Source organism: Parasteatoda tepidariorum, chromosome 1 (genome assembly GCF_043381705.1).
Source record: "Parasteatoda tepidariorum isolate YZ-2023 chromosome 1, CAS_Ptep_4.0, whole genome shotgun sequence".
NCBI classification, from domain to species: Eukaryota; Metazoa; Arthropoda; class Arachnida; order Araneae; family Theridiidae; genus Parasteatoda; species Parasteatoda tepidariorum.
This window is the reverse complement of record NC_092204.1, coordinates 80858509-80884085: the sequence shown is the minus strand read 5'-3', so window position 1 is coordinate 80884085 and position 25577 is coordinate 80858509. Positions and strand designations below refer to the sequence as shown.

The 25577-nt window shown below is 28.3% G+C and overlaps 1 protein-coding gene across 5 annotated transcripts in view; it reads right to left on the bottom strand.

Moving 5' to 3' along the window:
- The window catches only part of LOC107456176 (nephrin), a 168010-nt gene that overhangs the window by 82904 nt on the left and 59529 nt on the right, over positions 1-25577 (bottom strand). For 3 of the 5 annotated variants that reach the window (XR_001585683.3, XM_016073960.4, XM_016073962.3), the window contains exon 1: positions 13856-14343. The exons of the other annotated variants lie outside the window; for them this stretch is intronic. Coding sequence is in view for 2 of the 3 variants with exons in the window: in XM_016073960.4 (XP_015929446.2) it covers positions 13856-13958 (103 nt within the window). In the remaining variant the exon portion in view is untranslated. Of the gene's footprint in view, positions 1-13855; positions 14344-25577 lie in introns of those variants that run through there. 5 annotated transcript variants of the gene reach the window in all.

Sequence of the window (25577 nt, the reverse complement as noted above, 5' to 3'; positions counted from 1 at the left end):
AAAGATTAGAGATGGAATCCGCTAGTTCGAAATGGATAGTAATCAAGAGAGCGAACTGGAAACTAACAATCCAATCATTCAAGCGGCAATTCTGCTTTGCCAAAGGGGAATCAGTTTACGTACCGGATAGATATGTCCGATCTTTAAGGATTAAGTCGGAGCATCAGAATATTCAAAGCTTTCTTTTTTTTTTGCTTTTTTGTGTTTCGGACTACTTAAAATTTGGAATTAATGAGTTATTTAAGAAAAAAAAAGTCTACGCATTACTGTAGAGCAGACTATAATATATATTAATCCTCATATTATGGAAGATAAAAAAAAAAAAAAAACTATAATTCTATGTTCTAGGAATAATAAATATATAGCAGCTATCACTACCATATCATTTTCAGTGAATTCAGTTTGTTACTGAAAAACTATATTCAGACTTCTTTAGAAATTAAAAGAAATCGTTCAAATATTCCAAAATGTTTGTAATGTTTTTAATTTACAATATTGAAATACTGAGATATTAAAATAACAATGCACACTACCTCAGAGTAAAGTATAAATAAAACATCAAATTATGTAAAATAAAATTTGTAATTTTATACTCTAGGTATAACTACAACCTAGAAATAATTACCGAATGTTTTTACAATAATTATAAATTTGCAATTCAGTAACTTTTAGAACAAAAAAAAAATTTCTTCACATTTTAGTTATTTATTAAATAAATACCTTGAATTTCTCCTATACACGGAGAAAAAAAAATCTGGTAAAATTACCCCACTGAATGTTAATAAAATTCCTAGACAAAAAAAAAATAAAAAATAAAAATAAATGAATAAAAAAAAATTTAAAAAAAAACATTATTTAGATTAATAATACCATCATATATGGTATTTAAGCCTATCATTTTGTAATTTTTCCGTTCTCATGGTTCTGATTTTCAAAATTATAGTTCGTATAACCACGCATTTAAGAAAACATGCATAACCGAAAAGTAAATTTTATCGAATAGCAGGTTTACAATCCATGATAAAAGGTATGATAATAAATTTACCCCATTTTAAAACGCTTACTAAATCTTATCACATATTATAAGACATTAACTTTAAAAAAATGTCACAAAATCACTTCGAAAAAAATTACTGAGCTTTTGACGTTCCCATAGAGCTAGGTTCTGGAAAAATGTTGCCATATTCTGGTAGTTTTGATAATACTTTTTTCTCAGCGTAGTCCCACTGAATCATCAAGCGTAATATATACTTCCAGAATCTTCGAAGAAATAAACAATTTTTTATTAAGGTTTATAAGCTTAAGAGTATACTAGCTTTACTTATTTGTTCCATAACACCCGGTATAAAACTTGTTACACTCTGTGTTCTTTGTTATGCACGACGTGGCTGAAATAAAAAGCATCTGTGAACAATAATAATCCTATAATAACTTAGATTTAACATATTAAGGGATAACTTATATTATCTGTATCGATTTTGTTTTGGAAACCCTATCATTATATAAATAATGAATAATAATTCTGAAAGACCACTTGACTTTAATGACATGCCTATTCATCTGATTTGAATTGTAAAAAATTATATTTAAAAGAGCAACACAATTTAAAACACTTTACGTGTCAAAAATTCGCATAATAAAATTTTGAAACTATAGTTTTATCACAAACCTAATCACTAAATAACAAAACATGTTTTAAAATATTGTGCAGTTTTCTTATTGTTTTGAAAACAATAAGAAACTTATATATAATATATTTTTATCACTCAAAAACGATAGATTCAGAGAAGATTTTTTGAGTTATAAAAGCTTTGTTGCTATGCTCATGTGATATCACAAGATCGAGTGACATCAATATCATATTATGACCTCTTTGTTGCAATTTAAAAAGGACACACCTGTGATTGTGACTGCTATGAAAGTTTTAACCTTTTAGCACTGTAACAATTTGTGCTATCTCGGCAGTGATATACAGATCATGGGTTGGAATCCCCTTCCCATCGGGTAAAACGTAGGATTGGTGAAATCGGGATTGGGGGAATTGGGGGAAACGTGGGAAACTCCATGAAATGCAAAAACGGGTTAGTTCCATAAAATTGTCTTCTACGAAGGTTAGTTTGCCCCGACATTTGATCCAAGAGTTTCTTTGCATTCTGGGTTGGGTTCAAAATCACTCACTGTAAAAAAATAGGTACATGAATTTCACGAACCTTTCCTCGTTTTAGACAAAATCGTTTACAGGAATATGCAGAAATATTTCGTCATTTCAATTTAAATCGTCAAGTCTTCGCTCTAGTTTCGTTATTATAGTTAACAATCTCCCACAATGCACTGCGATGAGGTTCCGAGATGAGGAAACATTTTCCTCGTGTATTTAAGAATTAGCGTTTAGTCACTCATCACGTGATTTCGGAAAGAAATTATTCTCACATTAACGAAATACAGTTGAAGGATTGCTGGCTCGTCAAAAGGGATATTTTTATTTCTGACAGTGCAAGCTACGGAATTGAACATTGAGAGGCGTAAAACCAAAAAAAAAAAAGAATGGATCTGCTGTTCATCAATGATTATTAAATAAAAATATAGCAACCACTAGTGATTTTGTATCTTGATAGTTAAATTGAATTTTCGCACCGTCATCAATCAGCCTGTCTTTATTTGTTTTACGAAGTTAATAAAACTAGTCTAAGCATGCCACTTAGTTATGAAAAAACTTGCTGGTCTTATTTAATTGCCCTTTTTTACCTGTATAAATCCGTGCCAACCTTTTTTTTTTGATTTGCTAGATTGTATTAACTATCAAATCAACTATGTGACGAATTCATATATCACTTAATAATTTTAAAAAAAGGGCAATTAACTACAAAAAGAGCGTTGCTTTCTTGGTGGCTTATATATTTCCTTAAAAATCGAAATTCTGCTGTATGGTAAAGAATATTTAAATGCACTTTCATAATTCCAAAAGATAATTCACCCGATTTATATTTTAATGGATTTTTAATTTCACACTGTCGATATGTCTAAAAATAATTTTAATAAAAAACTTCATTACAAGTTAGTCGAGTTACTTCTCAGTAAAATACTTCTGATTTACATTCCATGAAAAAGTATCCAAATTAATTTCGTTCAATATTTTCAACTTTCTTAATCAAACAGATTCATAAATACCTTTTCCCAAGAATCATTTTCTTTTTATGTCTCCGTAAGAAGCTGATGACATTCAGAACCGTTATTAATCAGCGGTGGTCTTTGTTTGGTTTGCCAGGCAATTAAACTACCAAGAGCGTAGATAAATTGCCCTAATCAATTTTTGCTACACACAATTAGTTTCACCTTCAAATAATATATTTCTCAAGTACTTCTTAAGTTAACGAACTCATCAATAAGAAAGTTTTTCTACTAAATGATGACCAATTCATAATGTTTTTTTTTAATATTTTTTTATTCAAGCTGTTGTTCTTTAACACGCATTGAAACGCATTTAATTCGGTAATATTAAATTTAAAAAATATTTATTTATGAAATAATAAATTTAACAGTTATTAAAGAGTTGTTTTGTCTTACGCTGAGTAACAAATTATGGTCATAACTATCCGAATAAAGTAAAAGTTACCGTGTTTCTGACTTTATGGAAATACCAAAAATCTCAGAAATTTCTTCCGAAGTGTTTTGGTAAGTTTGACAAGGAAATGCTTTTATAATCTCTGACAAAATTTGGTAATTTTATCATGATACCTTACAGCATGACATAAAAACATTTTATTCGGACAAATGTACTTTTCTGTTTCGTATTTTGTATTAACTGTGTGGAAATAAGAACTATAATTTTAAAAACCAGAATTTTCGGTAAACTGTTTCCATATGAACTGAAAATGGTTTAAATGACATATACTTTGTTTTGTATTTCTAGGATTGTGGTTATTTTTACCAGAATTGTTATGATAATGTTATTTTAACAGAAACATTTTCTGCGTGTAGATTTACTATAAAGAATTAGCTTATTTGAGAACTTTTTTTACTAATTTCCCTTAAAAATCAAAACGTTTTGATAGATTTTTGTTTAATATGTAGAATAAAAAACATATTTTTCCGTTTTAAATGCAGCACAATGCTTAAAAAATTCAGAGTCCGATTCTTCAATTAAAAGATTTCGTGGATAGGGGTAGTGGATTAGAAGTCCGGATGTTTTATGTCCACCCATATCGATTTAATCCTTATTTCATCTCATATGAAAGGGTGATCGAAAGAAAAAATCAACTTAAACTTTCTATTTGTAATGCAAGAGTGTGTGATTTGGCCTCAAGCGAAACCTACTTCGATTATTGAACGACCATATTGTTGGTAAATTCATTGCGTTCGTTTCAGTTAAGAAAGGTAATTTTATTCTTCCAACTGAAGTCTACTGTCGAAGGGGTAGAGAAAATTCAAAAGTGGGAGGGAAATTCAAAATATGCTTTAAATTGTCTTTTTTTAATTTTCGTTCAAAGACTAAGGACAGATCTTACTCTATTCGACAGCATCTTTAAGTACATGTAAAATACAAGTTCGTATTGTAGATTCCTTTTTAATGTTTTCTAATGATGTTTTACGAAACTGATATCAGCAATTTTTGAAATGTAGTTAAATAGTATACATTTGTTTGATTTTTAATTTTTGATAAATGCATTGGTTTTGCTCACTTTACGTTATAAGTGGTCACCAGCTTATACCAGGGTATCTTAAACATTTTTGTGTTGGTCTAGAACAATCTAGAAGTATTATAAAAAAGTGTTAAGCAGCAAACTTAATATAATATAACGTTAAAAAAAATTTCATTTACTTGGGTAAATTCAAACACTAATTATTGTCTGCCCATTAAGTGTACACTATTGGAATTTCCAGTCAAAAATTATGGTAAAATAACCGGCAGCAGTCATTCCATCCAATTAACAGTAAAGCTTACCGTGAGGAACAATTTGTACCTTTACGGTTTTAATACCGTTTACAACTATTATGGTTTCAAAATCTGAAAACGAAGCAGATATATAATGCTATCTATGAGTGAATGAAAGTGTCGTATTTTAATGGTCCAGGGTCACAAATTGGGAAGTGCAGGACACTGGAATCTCATCATGTAATGAAGGAAATATTAGTGTGTCGAAACTGGGATTCCAGCCCTCATTCTGTCGGTCATGATATTGACAGAGATTTACCCACTGGACACTACCCATCAGAAGCAAAATGACTTCATTAGGTATACCAGTTTGGTGAGTTAAATTTTGGTTGTTAAACGGTATTAGGTGAAACAATTTATAAACGGTTTTTTTCCAGAGCTTACAGTTTAAATAACAAGATTGACTTTTTTTTTTTTTTTGATGTGGTATTAAATAAATTGTTATTTAACCATTTTTTTCTGAGAAAATTCTAACAGTGCAGCTTCTTGGAAGGTCACTACTGGGAAAACCCGAGTCCTTCCAATAGCGCATATACTGGTATTAAGTACCAATGGGAAGAGTGTGCCTGTTCCTTTTTTTTTTTTAAAAGTCTTATTTTCAAATCTTGGTTAAATGGATGAGACCACAGGAAGGCATTTAAACATTTAATAGATTTGATTGATACTTTACCTTATGGTAGTTAAAACGAAAATGTTGTCTCACACAAATATGTCGAATATGTAGTATCAAAAGCTAAAAAAAAGTTATGGGAGTTTTAGAAATAGTTGGAAATTCTTTTGCAACGCTTAACCAAAAATCTCCTAAGGAATTCGTATTAAGATTAATTTTTAATTCCGAATTTGATAACTCGTCAAGTTCTTATTTTTTAAATAAATATTTAATAATTCTAAAATTATTAAAATAAGTTAGGGAAATATCAAAATTGAACAACCCCTGCTGCAGGTCTTAAGACAGATTGTACGATCGCTACTCACTGTTTAAGAAAGTCTGAATTAAACTGTAAAAAAATTAAATTTTTGAAAAAAAATCTAAGAGCTGAATTGTTTAGTTTTAAATTACTGGTTAAAAACCTCAAATCACATATTTTTATTGATTTAAAGTTTCAAATAAAAGGTTTTAGAAACTCTGAACATTATAAATAGCTTTCTCTTCTAATCTAACTCAATGATCCTTTTATTTGTCACTTTTTTGTTCAAGGTATCATGCTGTCGAAAAATACTTATCATCAAAAGTTTGATAACCGCAAGAAATATAGAGGAAATATAAATAAAAAATCAAATCTAAAATGCAGAATTGAGAGCGTTGAGGTCTCTTAAAGTGCAAGAATTTACAAAATATCTAGGTAATGCTCCAAAAATTGTTTAATTACTCAAATGACTTATGTTATCAGCAAACTATGTAGATAATCTACTCGTTATATACAAGACACTGATAAAAGTGAAAATAAGATCTTTTCCGAACAGCAGCAATGTACTTATGTTTGAATAAAGATAATGCCATTCATTTATTTCTCAATATCTAAAGTCAAATGCAATCAAACAGACGACAAAGTAGTTAACAGAATAAGAATAAAAACATGCTTTCGAACTTTAACTATATTATGTAGACCCTTCATGCATACATTATTGAGATAAATTGCTAAAAACCTTCTATTCTGCACTTAATCCTGAGGCCTAATTAATTTGTGGATTAGGTAGGTAGAGCACATATTAACGGTTTCTTAGCTTTAGTAGCAACGCATATACTAAAAGGTATTCTCCCATCTCGATTCAAACATGCGAAACTATTTCCTTACAAGGTTAAACTGTATTATTTATAAAGTTATTCACAAAACTAATCAGCATTTCTTGCCCATGTGTGCAAGTTTATAGAGCATTATCCTTAATGTAAAAATAATAGTTTAACCAAAATGACAAAGTAATATAAAGTACCCATCGCTTATAATTACTACGCGTTAAAAATATGTGTATTACGTAGTGTAAACTACGTATGAAAAATATATTTTTTACAGAAAGGAGAAAGAAAAACTGTTTAAAGAAAAAAAAATTCTGTTTTTATACGTTATTCGAGCACTATAAAAAATCTCCGTTCTTTTTAGACTTTCTCCGTATTCTTGGTGGTTTAAAGCTGTTTTGTTTTCAAAATGGTTTTTCCAAATCATGAATTGATTAAGACCATCAGATCAAATTCTAAGTTTTACCTTGCAATTTTGCTTACCGTTCGATAACTCAAAATTTTTTGAAATTATTTAACGATAACAATCTATACTTGCTTTATCTTTTCAAAAACTATTTTATGGTTATTAACATCGTATAAAAACATAAAGACTGCTATTACACTTCATTTTCGAATTGATACTCTACTTGATTTTTTATTTTTGCAGAAACAATTAGATACGATAGCTACTATTAAACGTTTTACACTTAAATATTATTTGAATAGGAATGATTTTTAATAAAAACGATTTCTTCTAAATGATACTCTACAGTTGCGGTAGCTAAGGTGACAGCACTCGCCTCCCACTGAGGTGACCCAGGTTCGGATCCCAGCGTCGAATGGTCTGCTGCTTTCCGCTCGCACCGACCCCAAATCTGACTCAGAAACTTTATCGAATTTTCGATTAAAATAACATTGCCATCAGCTTAAAAAACACGCATCAGTTTTTGAATAACAGTATTTTTCTGAGAAATAAGCAGCTTTATACTTGCTTTCCCTAGTATCCAATTTGTAGAAAAGCTTATTTTAAAGTCAGTAAATGATATTAAAATTTATAAACCTATGTAATAAATATTTAGTGTAAACAATATTCCCTTAGAGCCAGTAATAGGGGCCAGCTTGTGATAAATATTTTTAGATATAGATTCTACGTAAAGATTCAGTTATGTGAAAAAGTCAGTAGCATTAACGAAATTATTAAAACATGATAGAGGGTGCCCTTTTTTCAACAAAACAGGTATTAAAAAAAAGAAGAAGCATATTAAGTAAGAAGGCTTTTAATCAAACATTAGAAATTTGTTAAAATGAAGAAATATGATTTCGGTAAATAGCAACAGATATTTGCACGGATTCAAAAGCATTAAACTAAAACTTTAAAAGAAAATAAAGTAAAAATGACATAAAGAAAATAATAAATTCCTTTCCCATTCTGTTTTTAAAAATCTTCAAATGTTTAGAATTTACGAAACATCAAAATACAGATAGAAATGTGGTAAGTGGAGAGTTCTATTTATTTCCCTTTTGTTTCCATTTCGAAAACAAAAACATGGTAAATTTAGTTAGAATAACGAAACTTTGTCCTTTCAATAAATAAAACGTTTTCTCACAACTTATTACTTTTCTTTTCATTTCTTTCAACTTAAAGACTTTCCTTTGAATGAACAAAGCTCATAAATATTTACGTATTATATAGTTTCTTTTTCATTCCATAAACTGGAAAATGTGATTTTTTGTTTGTGTCATTCCATAATAGTCATTGTATATTTCTTAGTATTTTAATTTATGCAATTTATGTCCATTTTTTAATCATTCTGAACCCCTTGCTCAATAAATAAAATCGTTAATTATTAATAAATGTCATAAATTGAGTGGATATCAAATTATCTAACTATAATTGGGAACAAGAACACTGAAAATGACAACAACAATTTATATATTTTTAGCCTAAAGCATTAACGAGCTGAGAAAAAGAGTTCTGTTGTAATATATAAACAACTGCATGTATAACATTCTTGTATGCATAAACAAGTTTTGTTTGATTTTGTTACAAAAATGGAATTGTATTGAAAAAGTGTTAGAAACAAGACAGAAGATGTAAAAATATTGTATTCCTTACTTGCAGCAAACAAAAGAAAGACGAGTAAAAAATATCGAGCGAATACATTTTAAATCAACCATCTAAAATTATTTAATATCATCTAAGATTATTTTGCTAAATGAAATAAATATTCATTTGAATGTTTATAATTACTTACGGAGAAAAATAAAAGAAATAAAATACTTTTCTCTTATTTTTAAAAACTCTTTAGACTTTTAAACGACACAAAATATTTTCACGAAGTGTTTTCATTTTTTGTTTATTAAATAAACAAGTTAAATTTTTCTATAAAAAACAAACTTTTGTCATAAAATAAATAAACAATACTCAATATTTAAATTTTTTTAATTATTAAGAGACTTTTTTAAATATTACTACTACTATAAAAAAAACTACTTTTTATAAAAAGATATATTAGAGAGATTTTATTCATTAGCATATAACTTAAATAAACCATGTCGTGAATTCCTCAATACTTAAATATCACATCATTTTCACCATTATATTTTTAATTACAAAATGTCTGACATTTATTTAATCATTTTGAAACATTGCAGTTGCAATCGCAACAAGGAAATTCAAGCCCTTCTTACGAGTATACATTAGAAATTTATATATATATTGTATAAATTTCTAACAAATCAAAGTTATAAGTGCTAGAAATCTAACAAGTCAATGTAAATCAATGTTAGAATTTTCATTTGAAAATTATGGTAAAATAACCGGTAGCAGTCTGGCCCTCTAATTGATCGTAAAGTTTACGGTAAAGAAATTTTTTTTACTATTATAGTTTAAAAAAGATTTACAACTAGTATGGTTAAAAAACCTTTACAAAGTCATATCGTTTTCTTTCAACGATTTACAACTGGCATGGTTTCAAAACCATAAAAATGTAATTTAACTTGACATTGGAGTTAGGCTTTACGTTACATAATGGACATTGAAATTAGGTTGTGGTTTATCAAGCGGAAATATTGTGACGTCAACGCTGGGACTCGAATTCATGTTCTTTGGGTCATGAGATCGCAGATTAGCCCAATTGGCTGTAATATGTACCGAGCTGCAAGGAACTAAGACGCTTCTTCAAATGGGCCTAGATGGTTGGTGAGATAAAACTCAGGTTGCTTAACCGTGTTAGGAGAATGCAGCTAATCAACACACACATAATTAACAGTTGATTTTTCTCATAATTAACAGGTTGAATACTATCTCATTTAGAGTTATTTAACTACTTTGTTTGAATATAGTAAATAAAAACAATAAAAAAAAATTATTTAACAATTTTTTCCGAGAAATTTTTAATAGTGTATTAAAAAATGAGTTAGATATTATGTTTTAAATCTATTTGATCACACAACTGGAATTAAAATCACTAAATATCATTACGTTAGAAAATGGTATTTGTACAAACAAAACCTTTGAATAAGATAAAAAAAAAAGACAAAAACCACTTTCGCAATAGGTTTGAGAAGAAAAAAATTCAGATGTTTATTCAGAGCATACAAAATAGAACAATAGACAGATATATTGTAACTGAAGTGTCTTAATTATTTTTTCTTTTGTTTTTATTAAGAAAAAAACCGAACTCCTGTCCATTCAATAGATAAAACATACTCTTACAATTTAATAACTTTCCTTTCAATTCCCGATTTTAAGAATGCTCAAAGCTCAAACAACAGCATAAACATCGAGGAATTATATAGTTTCACTCTCGCCCCATCATCTGGTAAAAACGCATTGTTTGTTAGGCCGACATAATCTTCGGGGATGATTTATGAACACTTTTTAAGAGAGAGAGTGAAGAATAACAAACAAAAACGGCAACAATAATAAAGAAAAGGAAAGTTCAAACTGACGCTGGCACGTCATGTTCTGGGTTACGAAAAAAGAAAAAAAAGCGAAAAATGTAAATTTTTCATTATGTTCCTCCCATACCTACACTCTCTTTTCCCCGACGCATGAAAGCGAATTTCCAGCTGCACATACTCTCGTGCAAATAATCAATCTTAAGCATTTATTCGGAAGCTATGTGGGAAAAATAATAAAAAGACTAGCAGCTTCGTTCGTAAGGGGGCAGCTAAGCACGAAAAGTAAGTATATAGCTAAAAAAAAAAAAAGAGCGGGTAGGTTTGAACGAATCGGGTAATATGTTAGTTGCGCAACTAAAAGTCGCCGCGCTATTCTTAGGTGTTCATTTTGTTTTGAGTTATTTTTATCATACTTAACTAGCATATTTTCGGATTGTTATTTTTTCGCTTTGCGAAAGCATGATTACAATAGGATGTGTCTTTCTTTGTGTTTAATATTTTTAAAGACGTTTTAACTTACAAGGTTTGTTATTACAGTAGTTAAACAGGAAAGGAAATTCCTTTTTCTCGACGATCACAAATAAAGTTCTTACAAAAAAATAAAATATTTCCCAGCATGCTTAATGCATGAGTAAATCTAATTAATTGCTCTGGAAATTTTTGAAAAGCGAAAAATGGTTTTATAAATTAGCCAAGGAAAGTAAATTAAATTACTAAATCTTAAAAGTAGTTTCAAATGTAATATTTACTTTTTTTTTCGTGAATAGTTTTAAAAACAATAATGTTCTCTTAGAAATAATTCATGAAAACTTTAACTCATTAAAAATTTATTTATTTTGCATAAATAGGTAATATTTTCGCAATTTTAAAGAAGGCATTTTAAAGAAGAAAAAGTTTTCTTATAAATAATTAATAATGAATTGATAACATTTATTTATTTTTCTTAAGTTGGCAGCTTTCAACCAGTATATGGGTTATTTTCAAACGCTAGCACTTGTGAATTCCTTTGACTTAAAGACATTTTAATTACTGGAATAAAATTACAAGTAGCATTTTGATTTATTCAAATTAATTTAATATATGTTTTCAGTTAATGCAGATCAAGAGAAACTATCGCTTTAAAAATATAACCTGCATAATGTCTGTTTAATACACCAGATAAAGCTTAATTGTTATGGCTTTTTCCTCTAATTTTACAGCAATAAACCATCTACTCATTGAAAAGAGGATCGAACATTCTAATGTTGTCCCAGAAATTTTTCCTTTCTGTTACCATGATTATTGTATTAAATTATTTCTGTTGAGTTGGCGAAAATGGGTTCCGTGGTTCCCTGAATGATCTACTTTTTGATACGATTCAGTAATAAAAATTTTCATTATCTAAGCTGTATTCTAAGAAGAAAATAAAGTTTTGACAAGGTACGAATGCTTCAATCACTTTGGTTGCTTTTTAATGCATAGTTATTTTAAATTTACTCTTTTATGATTCAGTTTATTTTACGATGGTAAAACCAAATTACGTTTTTCGGCTTTAAATAAACATTTCTTCTTTACAATCAGACCTGTTTAAGTAAATTGACTTGCAGTTGCTTTTTTCCCCTCTGTATTTCTTCTACAATATTACCATGTTCCTAGTAACTTTTTTTATTGAGTTTAAAGGTAGTGTTTATTTAAATATTAATTTCTTTAAAAGAAACATATAAAATTATAGGTAGTAGTAGTATTGATAGGATAGGATGAATTTAAGGGGAATTATCAATATTTGTATGACTAAAATTTAGTAATTTGCGAAGCAAGAACATTTAACTCTACTGTCAACTTTTTCCTCTATATTACAATATAACAAAAGGCAATTTTAGTGGTTTAAATAGTAAATTTGACTATATTGTAAACTAAGTAAACTAAAGGTAGTATTTGTTAAAATATTAAGTCCATTAAAAGAAACATTAAGAGTTATAGGTAGTAGTAGTATTGTTAGGATAGGATGCACTTATGGGGAAGTATCAATGTTTGTATGACTAAAATTTCGTAATTTGCGAATCAAGGACATTTAACATTTATCTCTACTGTCAGCTTTTCCCTCTGTATTACAATATAACAAAAGGCAATTTCAGTGGTTTAAAATGTAAATTTGACTGTATTGTAAACTAAGTAAACTAAAGGTAGTATTTATTTAAATATTAAGTTTATTAAAATGAACAAATAAAGTTATAGGTAGTAGTAGTTTTGTTGGGATTGGATGCACTTATGAGGAAGTATCAATATTTGTATGACTAAAATTTAGTAATTTGCGAAGCAAGAACATTTAACAATCAACTCTACTGTCAGCTTTTCCCTCTGTATTACAATGTAACAGAAGACAATTTAAGTGGTTTAAAATGTAAATTTAAAGTGCAAATTAAGTAAACAATCTCCAGAAACTAAAATGGTAATATAGCACTTGATAAAAAAAAATTCATTTGCTTCAAAAATTCACAAATTGGAAATAACAGTCGACGCGTTTCGAGCTCTTAAAATCAATCACCCGTTTTCAAGATTTGCCAGACGTGAATGAGTACAAAAGTGTTTTGAAAGATAAAAAAGGGTGCTAACAAAAAATGGAAAAATATAGATCAAAGACAAAACTAGTAGCCGAGAGAGAGAAAAAAAAGAAAATCCTCTAGGCCACTGGGGTCGAGCACGCCTCGCGTGGAAACTCATTTGGAATTTTCATATATATTTCGCAACGAACTTACAACGTTTAAGAACAATTACTCAAATGTGATTAAAAATCATTTTTCATAAAAATTTATGCTTCAATTTGGATTGCTACAAATCACTAATTATTAAACAATACTTTTTGATCCTACAAATTATTTTTTTTTTAATATTCAAATTATTAGTTTAAAATGAGCATTCGACGTAAGTTATTCCGAAAAGAAAAACATAGTTATACACCTCTTTTTGGAAGACTTATCTTTTTATCAGTTTTTTTTAATAATTTTTTTTTTAAATTACTTTTAAAAGGTTTCAATGCTTATCTACATTTTAAATTGTCACATTAATAGTGAGTAGTAATAATTTTTTTAAAGTTTACCAAGGACGACAAAATTGGAATTTCATCAGAGAATTTAAATAAGTAGATATTTCCAGAATAAAATATACGAAAAAGTTCTTCGAAACAGCATGTCAAAACAATTCTACGCGTAATACAATTCTGTCCCACAACTAATTTTTAAAAAAAGCCCTTTTCTCTGAAACGCCTGTCAAACATTTGCGTAAACAAACAAGGCTGAAAAATCAATGTGGTTGTTGCTTACCTCTACTGATCCTCCGAAAAGATGTTGTATTATTCCTGGCAGCGGCTGCACAAACTATTAGAAAATACGTCAGAATCGATGTGGCGAAACGCGATGCTGTCATGTTGACAGCCAGCCACAATAGAAGGAAAAGAGACTCGAAACTGTCTGGGAAGCGCAAAATAAAAGACTTCCAGTAAATTGAACAATAAGATTTTACTGCCGCATTGCGAAAGTCTCGCAAATAAAGACTATGAATGACGGGGACCCTTCTGAAAAAGACGTCAAAACTTGGTACTCATGAATTATTAGATATAATTGGAGTAAGTGGTGAGTGAGTCACGTGGTATACGTGGTTCTTCTGCCTCTAAGTGGGCGAAGAAGCAGAGCTACAATGCAATGACAGCGGTTCCAAGAATTGATGTTGTTTTCTTTACTGTCATCCCGTAGCACGTCTATCAACAGAATAAGTCCCTGATGAAATTCATCCGCTGCATCCTGCTACCGGTGGAAGACCCGTCCGTATTCTCAAAGATAATTCTGAGAATCAATCTTGTTTTTGTTTATTTTATTTATTTATTCATTTTTCTCAAATGCTTTTAATATAAAATCTAAGTTTGCTTTTTCGATTCAAAGAAACATTTGAAATACAATTGAAGTTTAATAAATATATGAAAAACAATAGCATATGAGTAAAAAAGTACTGCATTTATTCTCAAAGATCATTCCGGACATCAATCGAACCTTATTTCAATTCTTGTCGCATATTCTTTTAAAAGAAAATCTACATTTAATATTTTGTTCAAAAAGTAACTTATATTACTACTTAACTCTTATTTTAAAGTAACTAAAAAGTAACTTTTATTTAATGCATAATACATTTAAGAAAAATAAATATCTGAATATATAATGAATGGGGTAGTAAAAGTATACAGTCATCCACATCCTGTAAGATAATTACGAGCAACAAATGTGTATTTTTTTATTATTTCTTGATTAATATGTTTTTTTAAAACTAATTTTGATCTAAAAGCAAAATCTTTATTATAAAAACTACATTTTAATTTTAAGAGGAAAAAAATGTAAAAAAGGAGAGATAATTTGTATCTATAAACTTGTTTTCTTTGTTCTTTTGTTTATTATATATATATTTATTTTAAATAAATTTCTGTGTTACCTATGAGATAAAATAACAGAATTAATAAACAATAAAAAATTTAATAAAGGTGTTGAGAAAGAACAATAATGGCAAAATGCACCTTTATGACCAAATAATTGATTTATTACTTAAAATTGCATATTTCATCTTAATTTAAACAATTACATTTACAATTTAATTAATAAAAGCTATAATTCTTGTATTTCTGAAGATTGCAGTGATGCCATACGATTTTTGGTCCAAATTAAAAATCAATACATTTGATAAAATAATGTCTACAGGTATCATTAATTAATTCCACTACAGGCTTTTATTCTAACCCACGTTGAAGGTCGCTTTCAGTTCTTAGATCATACTGATCTAGCTTCAGTTTAAAAACTACAATTAATTTAAACGTCACAATCAAAGATTTACTGAAATGATTTTAAAATAAAATTAATGAAATTTGCCAAAAATACTTATATTCGTAATATTAAAGTAATATAAACTGATATAGTAATATAAACTGTTCGTAATATAAACTGAAAATTGAACACGATTACTAAAGTACTTATACAATCCATGCCACTTCAGTGAAAAATAAAACGAATGAAACTATTATCTTCCTTAGGCAATCTTAAAAATATCTAAAGAAAATTAATTGTTATCCTTATGATAACAATTTTAAGACATCAGCTAATTTTCTTTACAGAAACACGATTTTTTTAGTAACAAAAAGTTAATAGTGAGATTATGTAACTCTTCATCCAGTGAGTTGTTCTTAAATGCATAACCTGCAAGAAATGCTAGATCAAATTATAGTATAAGGTACCGGCAATTCGTTGCATCATCCGTAAAATCGATTTTGGCTTAAAATATTATAATAAAATTTTTACCGTAATATTTATTTAATTATAATGATTCAGTGATTTTACAGTAACCATTCCAGTTAGTATTATATTAATTTAGCAATATTAATTTAATTTGAGATATTCTGTGATTTTTCGGTAAGTATGGTAAGATTTACGATATGTCAGGTTTTTTGGTCCGTGACATGTTCCAATAAAATGGATTTTATGGTAAACAATGCATGTTCTTTTACCGTAAAATCAGTTTGTGGTAATTCGATTGGGTGTTTTTTACAGTGTGATAAACTGAAAACGTGAAATAGATAATTTGATTAAAGTTGCCGAGTTATACTTTTCTGAAAATTGTAAGCGATTAATAGGTACTGGTGAAATGAATGAGCTTTTAGTAAGAAATAAAGCTCATTAGGTATCTATCAGTTTAAATCATTTAAAAAAAATCTCAAAACAGATTAGATAAGAATAGCAATTAAGTAATCTTTAATTTGTTTGCAGAATTATAATTTTGTTAAGAAAAAAACAAAGATTTGATCTTTTAAATCTTTACACAATGTTTAGTTCTTGAAAGTAAGATCAACCGTGGGCATGAAATAAGTAATCTGATTAAAGCAGCTCAGTTATACTTTTCCGAAAATTGTGCACGATTAATAGGTACTTACAAGATAAGTTTTCAGAAAAAAATAAAAAATCCCATAAAATCTTTATCAGTTTAAATTATTCTAAAAAAAATCTCAAAACAAATTCTAACGTAATCCTGATGATAAGACTGACAATTGAGCGATGATTAAATTTATTTGCAGAATTATGATTCCGCTAAGGAAAAGAAACAAGGATTTGATCTTATAAATCTTCCACACAATGTTTTACTCTTGAAAGTACGATCAACCGAGGATATGAAATAATTAATCTGAATAAAGCAGCTCAGTTATACTTTTCCGAAAATTGTGCACGATTAATAGGTACTTATAAAATAAGTTTTCAGTAAAAAATAAAACACATAAAATCATTATCAGTTTAATTTATTTTAAAAAAAATCTCAAAAGAAATTCTAACGTAATCCTGATGATAAGACTGACAATTGAGCGATGATTTAATTTATTTGCAGAATTATGATTCCGCTAAGGAAAAGAAACAAAGATTTGATCTTATAAATCTTCCACACAATGTTTTACTCTTGAAAGTATGATCAACCGAGAGTATGAAATAAATAATATGATTAAAGCGGCTCAATTATACTTTTCTGTTTTCCAAAACTGAAAGAAAATGATATCATTAAAAACTGCGTCACGAACCCGGAGAAAAAATGTACATTTTCCCAAGGGTGATGTTTCATTTACCATTTTGAAACCCTCATTTCCATTACTTGTCACGATGTGTTAAATTTCACGTAAATACTTTAAGAATTTTATGTGATGATGGCCCTTTTGGAGAATACAGATGAGAAAAAAAAATACAAAATGTATATGTAAGACTCCTAATGAATTTATCCTTAGGCTCTCATTATGGATACAGAGGCCAGAAAAGTAAATTTGTTTAAAATAAAAAATAGAAAAAATGGATAAAAGAAAAATGATAGGATTAAAAAAAATGAAAATAGTGTAAAAACATGAGCTCAGGGAATGAATAATACACGAAATAAAAGTAATATTTTTCAGCAAAGAAGCAAAAAAAAATTTTTTTTGCACTTATTTAACATGTTCTTTTTAGTGGCATTGCTTAAAAAATCTAATTGCATAGAGTAATCAAGTGATGAGAGTTTGTTTTAACACGTTTTTATATTGAGCGTTTAAAAACTATTTTCTGCTTTCCATAGAAATCTTTTTTTAAAGACAATCATTAGGTTTCACCCATATTTTAATAAATTTATTTATTATTGATTCATATATAATATACCTAATTTAAAAGCTTGGAAACATATTTATATAAACAAAAAATTTTGCTGTTATTTAATAGTTTTTTTTTAGTAGAATTTTTTAAGGAAACTAATTTAAAGCAACTGATTAACGAGTAATCAAATTATAAGAATTCGTTTTAACGCGTTTTTATATTGAGCGTATAAATTGCAGTTTCATTTCGTGAGCCATTAGAACATGAAAAATTTTAAGGAAAACATTACGCTTTTCTTGTTTTCATATAAATTGGTAAATTGCACTGAAGCACAAATTTTTTACTGCATTTGTGCAAATATTTGATATTGACTGATTCGAGTAAGGGGAATTCAAATCTTCAATTAAATTTGCTAAGAAAGCTACAGATATTTCATGAAAATTACATTGCCCGTCTGTTTTTCGTCGAAATTTGCGATCGAAACGATAAACCTCCAATTCAGTACCCCCCTCCCCCCAAATGTAATAATTTGTTATGAGAACTTGGAAGACTTTGTTTCCCGACAGATTCAACGCGCACCAATCAACATTGACTACACTGGGAGTCTTTGGCCGTCTAGGATCGAACGCATGACCTCTAAGACATGGGGCCAACGCCCTATCATCGAAGCTATCCCGCCCTCGAAACAATTGTAACCAAGTGTTAAATTATCAAGTAAAATCTAACTTACCTAAAAGCTAAAGCAGAATTAATCTAAAAGTATGACCTTTTTTATAGAAATTTAACAAGTTCTTTTTTAATAATATTAATTTAAAGAGAAGAATTACATGGAGTTATCAATTGCTGAGAATTTGCTTTAAAATATTTTAATATGAACATTAGAACGTAGGGAATTTTATTAAAGCAATTAGTAGTCTTCCTATGTACTCTAATAATATATAATTTTATCGAATCATGTGAAATCTACCTCAGTTAAGAGTTGATTTAATAAATAATTAGATCGAATCAGTATTACATACTGGCGATTGTAGTAATTATTTAAATGCATTTAATTTAAATAATTATACAAGAAAAGGGAAACCATTATTGGATAGTTAGGTAACAGTGAAATTACTATGAAGGAAAATCATTATTGCTCTTTTATTTGCAGGTTAAGAGTGAACGGCCATCCCTCTAATTTTCATCAGTTTGCAAAATTGAAATTGTGGAATTCGAATAAAGTCATGATTGAATTTACATTTCATTGGTTTATTTTAAGTGTTTTTCAGTAAAAAAAAAGAAAAAAACTCTCACAGAACAGTGTTTTTTTTTCAGTATGTTCAGTTTAGTTTTTTGGTTTAATCATGCAATTAGTTTTTTTTTTCTTTCCATTTTCTGGTTCTCATTAAATTGTCCATCTAATTCATTAAAATCTTTTGGGGACAGTAAGTCTCAGAAGGTACGTTAAGAAATACTTTTGAATGCATAAAATGTTTATTACTTTTCTTACATTCGCAATTCTAAAGTAGAGATATACTATCCTCTCAACGTTATGAAATTTTAGAGTATGTTGAACTATACTAATGCTCAAATTTGCTGTAATTTTACTATAGCAGCAAGCTGAATCTCATTATCGAGAAAATTAATTATTCTTAATTCGAATGTAAGACTACATGATTCAATTGTTACTGAAACAAGGTTTAATCTGTGTGAAAATAATAATACATGTTAATGATGGGCAATTCTAAATTCGTTATGTAATGAAGGTTCAAGTTAAAATACAATTATTATCTTTAATTTTTATTCTTAATTTATAATTCTTATTTTTTATTTATTTTTTAATTTTAATTTTACATTAATCTTTATATATTTTTTTAATTTTATTCATTTATTATAGTTTATTTAATGTATTTGTGTATTTTTATCGAAAAGTAAAATGTAATTTTCATTTTATTGCTAAGGACAACACGCATTTTTTTCCCTTTAGAAATGCGAAAGTTCTTAAAGCCTAAGCACAGATCTCCTTTTTATTGAAAAAAACTTGGAATAGTGGCAACATATTAATTTTCATATTGACTAAAAATTATTTTCTTTAACAATAACTTAACACACACACAAATACTACATTACACACACATTACTAGGAAATGGCCTCGCAACAATGATAATCAAACATTACTATAAAGAAAAAAATCTTATCAGAAGTTACAATTGAATTAATTCAATTGTTTGCAACTTCGTGCAGTTTTATATTTAATAATAATTGATTTTTCTTCCTACTAAGTCTTAAATAGTAAAATATTGTTATTATATTAAGTATGTTAGATACTTTTTATTATAATAAAATAATGTATAGATGTTAAAATAATGTGTTCTTGTGTTTTATTCTGCAATTAATTATTTTATTTTTCCTTCTTTATAATCATTATCCGATATTTCTATCAGAACTCTTCAGACATGTGCCATTCCCAGAGAAATAAATAAAGTGTACAATGATCGATAAATCAAAATTAAGCATCTATATTGAGAAAATAATTCACATTTAATTTATAAAATGGAGCTTCTCTTTCTATTTTTAGAAATCAAAGCTCAACTCCTGAATTAAGATGTTTCCCAATTCTACAACATATCTGTGAAGAATTATTTAATTAATCATAATACAAGACATAATTTATAGCTTTTCGTTTGAATAAAGCTCCTTTAACTTTAGTCACGCGAATTAAATCCGCGGCCTTCTCCCATTCTATGCGGTATTCTCCCTTCTGAAGATTTACGTGCCGACAAACTACGCATTTAGGCAGAACTCGCTAACAAATGAAAGGGAACTTATCTGATTCTCCTGTCTAACAAAGGCAGCCAAACAATTTTCGGATTATAAGATTTCTCAGACACTTCAATACATGTAGTCGGTCCCTTTTGGCATACAAAGATTTCGCCAATGAGAAACTTTTGCCAGTAATATATTTGGCAAAGCCTTTGGGCGAATCCTGTTTTATTATTAAAAATAACGGCTTTCGGAGATTTGTCAAAGAAACACTTTGCGGGAGTAATTTCGCCACGAGAGGATTGTTTCCGATTCTTTGTGCAAATCCTTGGTCGATTGCCATGGGTAATGACAATTCATGCAATTTCGCTTTTGCATTCCGCTATGCAAGTGTTATTAATTTCCCTTCTTCCCCTGTATTTTTCTCACATGTTAGATTGAGACTGAATTGATTTGGGATAGGGAATATTCAGTAATTTTCTGAGAAAAATAAAGTGGAATATTATTCTAAGAATAAATTACATGGGATTGGAAAAATTATTAGGGCCAGGTTTTCAAATCAGAAATTCAGCTCAGGTATACATTACGAAACAATATTAGTTTCAATTTTTTTTTCTCTAAATATTTCATACATTTGTTATTGCATTTATTTATTCACAATCAAGAAATGTGTTTCTGTTATTTAAATATGTACAAATATATTTGATTTCAATATAGATTTTCGCTGCAGACATTTCTCAAGAAATGATTTAATTTCCTCAGATATGGTTTAAATGTATACAATTACAAATGTATGCTATTATAATTATTTTAAATTCCTCCTAATATGAAAGAAATAAAACTTTCAATTTCTCCAAAATACCGTAGTTATTATTATTATTATTATTATATTTCTTTTGAATTTAAAAAATTAAAATTATGTTTTTTTACGTAATTTTTGATTGTGTTCTTAGATATGATATATTTTTTATGGTTCGATTTTATTTTATGTACTTTTTACAATGATATTTTACGTTAAAAATGTTTAAATGCTTTAAAAACACTGCTCACTGTTCCATTCCAGAAAAAAGAATATTCTCTATTGAGGATCGAGAATATTTTCTAAATTTCTGAGAAATATAAAGCGGATTATTCTGAGAGTAAAATACGTATGGCTTAAAAAATTATTATAGCCAGGGATTCAATTCAGGAATACAGCTCAGGTATACATTCCAAAACAAAACTAGTTTCCATTCTTTGAATATTTTATGCATTGTAATTACATTTATTCAGAATCAATAAATGCTCTTCATTTATCTAGACACGTGCAAATAATATTGCATTTAATATAGATTTTATCAGTAGACAATTCTCAAATTTGTTTTTAGATTCCTCAAAGATGTCTGGAATGATTTTCATTTATTTATAAAAATATATAGTACATTTTATTTTGTCAGAATTTATGTCAAAAATATTGTTTACAGTCTTTTTTTCATTGTTGTAATTATGATCAACCGTCTAGTGATCGATTCCTTAAATCCATATTCAAAGAAATCGGAACAGTAAAATAACTTCATTTGCACTTGTGAAAATTTTAAAAATAACGTTATTGAAAACTGAGGATAGTATTACAAAAATTGCAAATTTAATTCTAATTAAGGTTGCCAGGTTCTTTTCGTAGCCAATAAAATTCATTTGATGATTAGAAAAATATTTTATAACTATTGATCGTAATTTCTTTTATTCGTTGCTTCTTTTTTTTGTATCTGATTTCTTTTTTTTGCGGTACTATTCTTGTTTCTTTACGTTTACTTGCTGAAACATATGTAAGTAAGAATTTTTGTAAAGAAAACAGTCTTCATACTTTTTCAAGTGCGTTATATTTAATTTAAAATGTATGTGTATGCATAGTAAAAGTAACGATTTGAAATATTTTGAACTCAGTAAAATTATATTGTAATTACTTCAAGAAATTCATCGTTCATGAGAACGATTGTAAATTTTCAGTCAAAATAGACTATCTTTAAAAACTGAACAATAGCAGCTAAGTGAGTTAAAGAAACGGTATTAAAATAACCTCTCCCGCAACAGTCAGTTGTCGGCCGCAGTATTCACGGATGTTGACGCTCAATAATTTTAGAACCAAATTCACGGAGTTGGCTATGGTCAGTATTGTCTATTTGCCGTCCTTATTATCCAAATTAGCAAGTACGCCGTGACAAAAATTTTGGCAAATTTACCATACTGTATGATAATGACATTTCTGGGTAAAACAATCATAATTTTATTTAATAAAACCCACATATGCGGTATTTAATTCATTCATATGATACCTGTTTGACGGAATTTCTGGTTTTCAAAATTACAGTTCTTAATTCCACACATTTAATAAAAAATACAAAACTAAAAAGAAAATATAACCAAGTTAGTGATTTTTATGTCCTGCTCTAAAGTACCATTACAGTCAAATTTTACATTTACCAAGTTTAATATTATTTTTAAAATTATGTACTAATACTATATTACTAAATTATATTTTTTGTTATTTATTGATGAATGTTTTATACAGAAGTATTTCACGTAGGAGAGCGTATATTGCAATGTTCTATTGTAAGCAATAGATGTTATCCCCAGAAAATATTAAAAAAACAAGGGATCCATTTCTTCAATTCACAATAGAGGAAGAATAAATGTCTTTTATCTAAATTGTATAAAGTTTAAATGATAGTATAATATAATCTCGAAAAACTAAAAATAGCTATAATTTTTCTGCTTACAGGGGCATTAAAAAGAAATCTGATCAGCAAATTTGAAGACCACAGATTAGAAAATATTGAACATTGGAAACTGGACTGCATTAGAAATTAAATATTGTAGTTTGTTACTTCAATATTACTTCTACGATTTTCATAGTACTGTTTTTTACTCACCTACGACTTACATTACAGCAAATTCTATTGTTTTAATTAAATTTGTAAAAAAAAATTAAGAAAATTACACATTAGCAAATACGGTGTTAAAACTGCTTTTTATTCTCTTAATTGTTCTTAACTTAAAAAAAAAACAATGTGCTAACATTAATTTCTGAATTACATATTTCGTTCTACCAATAAGCCTTCACAACTTTTAACTAGAGACAAAGAATTTATCTATTGTTTTTTCCAAAAGAATTAAATTTATAATATGAAATGATTAAATGTTTCATAACGATTAATAAGCATCACAGTATACACGAAGAAAAGAAATCTGTAAAAATTACCGTACTGAATGGTAATGGCAATTTGAGTAAAAAAACCTGATTGCGTTAAATAATACGAAAAAAAATGGTATTCAAACGATTTATTCGGTATTGTTTTCCTTCATATTGTAACTGCTTACCGGAAATTCTGGTTTTCAAAATTCTAGTTCTTATTACTCTGCAAAAGGGGAAATAAATTTAACCGAATTAATTTAACAAAGTCTTACAATAGATTTTATACCGTGCTCTAAGGTATCACGAAGTACTCATTAAATTTTACTGCATTTACCAAATTTTATCACATGTTTTAAAATTATATTTTATTGTTAATTTTACCAAAATCATTGCCAAAACGCTTCGGTAAAAACTACCGAGCCTAGAGGCAGAAATACGCACAGTCAATTTTACAATTTTCTGGTAGTTTTGACCATAGTTTTATTCTCAGTATAGAGTAAATGTATCCTTTCTAAATTGTATCAAATAAAGCGTTTTTTATAACATTTTGAAGAAAAAAAAATCAGAAATAGCTATCATTTTTCTCTTTACAAGAGAATAAAAACATTTCGTCAGTTTATTTCCAGACCATTAGAGAACGTGGAACAATATGCGGTGTACCTCAAATGTGAGACCACTGTAAGGATAAGAGAAAAGCCATTCTAGAGGAAAGCTATAATGGGAAATAGTATAACTTTCATGTAGTACCTTTAAAAATAAAACTAAGAAGTGAACAATAGCAATAGGTTGTGTTGAGCTTTGAGTTGGGAAGTTGAATTTATAGCTGTTGAAGCTTTTAGTTATGTGGAAGAACGAAAACAATAAAGAAAAAAAAGTTGAACAGAAAGTAAATAAAACAATAGCAAAAGAAATACCGAAAACTTTCTTTGTATACTATGGAATTGTAGAAAGCTTCAAGCGAATTTGACCAAAGAAAAAAGGGGGAAATGTAAAAAGCGTGACCAGTTGCAAGCAAACAGTTTCATGAAGAATGACATAAAAGAACAGATGCTGATGGAATGGAAGAGTTATTTATAGCTTTAAGCGACAATAGATACTTTGTTTTTGAACTTATCCGTCAAATATGTCCGTAATAAAAGCTTCCAAAGGGAATAATGGACAATAAAAAGGAAAGTTAATGTCAAGTTCAACTTGTTTGCGTTCGCAAATTTTCTCGTAAAGCTGTTTAACGGATATTGAAAATATGAAAATACACTGTACTGCTAAAAATACTTTTCTCAAAAAGGGAATCGTTCAAGATATGTTTACTATAATAAGTGTCATATGCTGCTAAAAGTATTGTGTAATGTTAAAACTATCATTTAAAGAGCTTACTTGCAGGTGGTTCTAAGCGGAAATTTTAAAAGAGAAATGAGATTTCTTAGGAACAGACCTTATTTTCAAAGATTCCTTTCAAAGATACAACAATAATTAAATTCTTCAAAATTAGTACAATGTCAGTAAATTAAGTTAGAGAAAAGGTGCATAAGATCTGATAGCTTCTTAATATGCAACATCTACATTGCAACAGAAGAAGTTGATAAACAAGAGATACAAATCCAATTAAAAATCGTATGGATTTTTAGGCCACTGCGATAGAAAAAATAATTTTCTATTTTCCGCAGAATGAGCATAGGTGTTTTCTTTTTAAACTTTCCCTAGTTCAGTACTTAAACTTTTCACTGAAATTCTCTAATTTTAGTCAAATGCGAATGAATAGTTTGGCCCGTTTCATAAATTCTTTTTGTAATAAAATTCAATATGGATAGCCGTGATCCACGATAATAACAATTATGGTGTAAACTTATAATTGCAAAATAATGCACTGTTAAAATTTTCATTCTAAAAATATGCTGAAATAACTAGCAGCTGTCTGCCCATCCGATTAACAGTAAAGTTTACGGTAAAGATTTTTTTCCCTTATGGTTTTGAAACCATTTACAAAAAGTATGGCTATA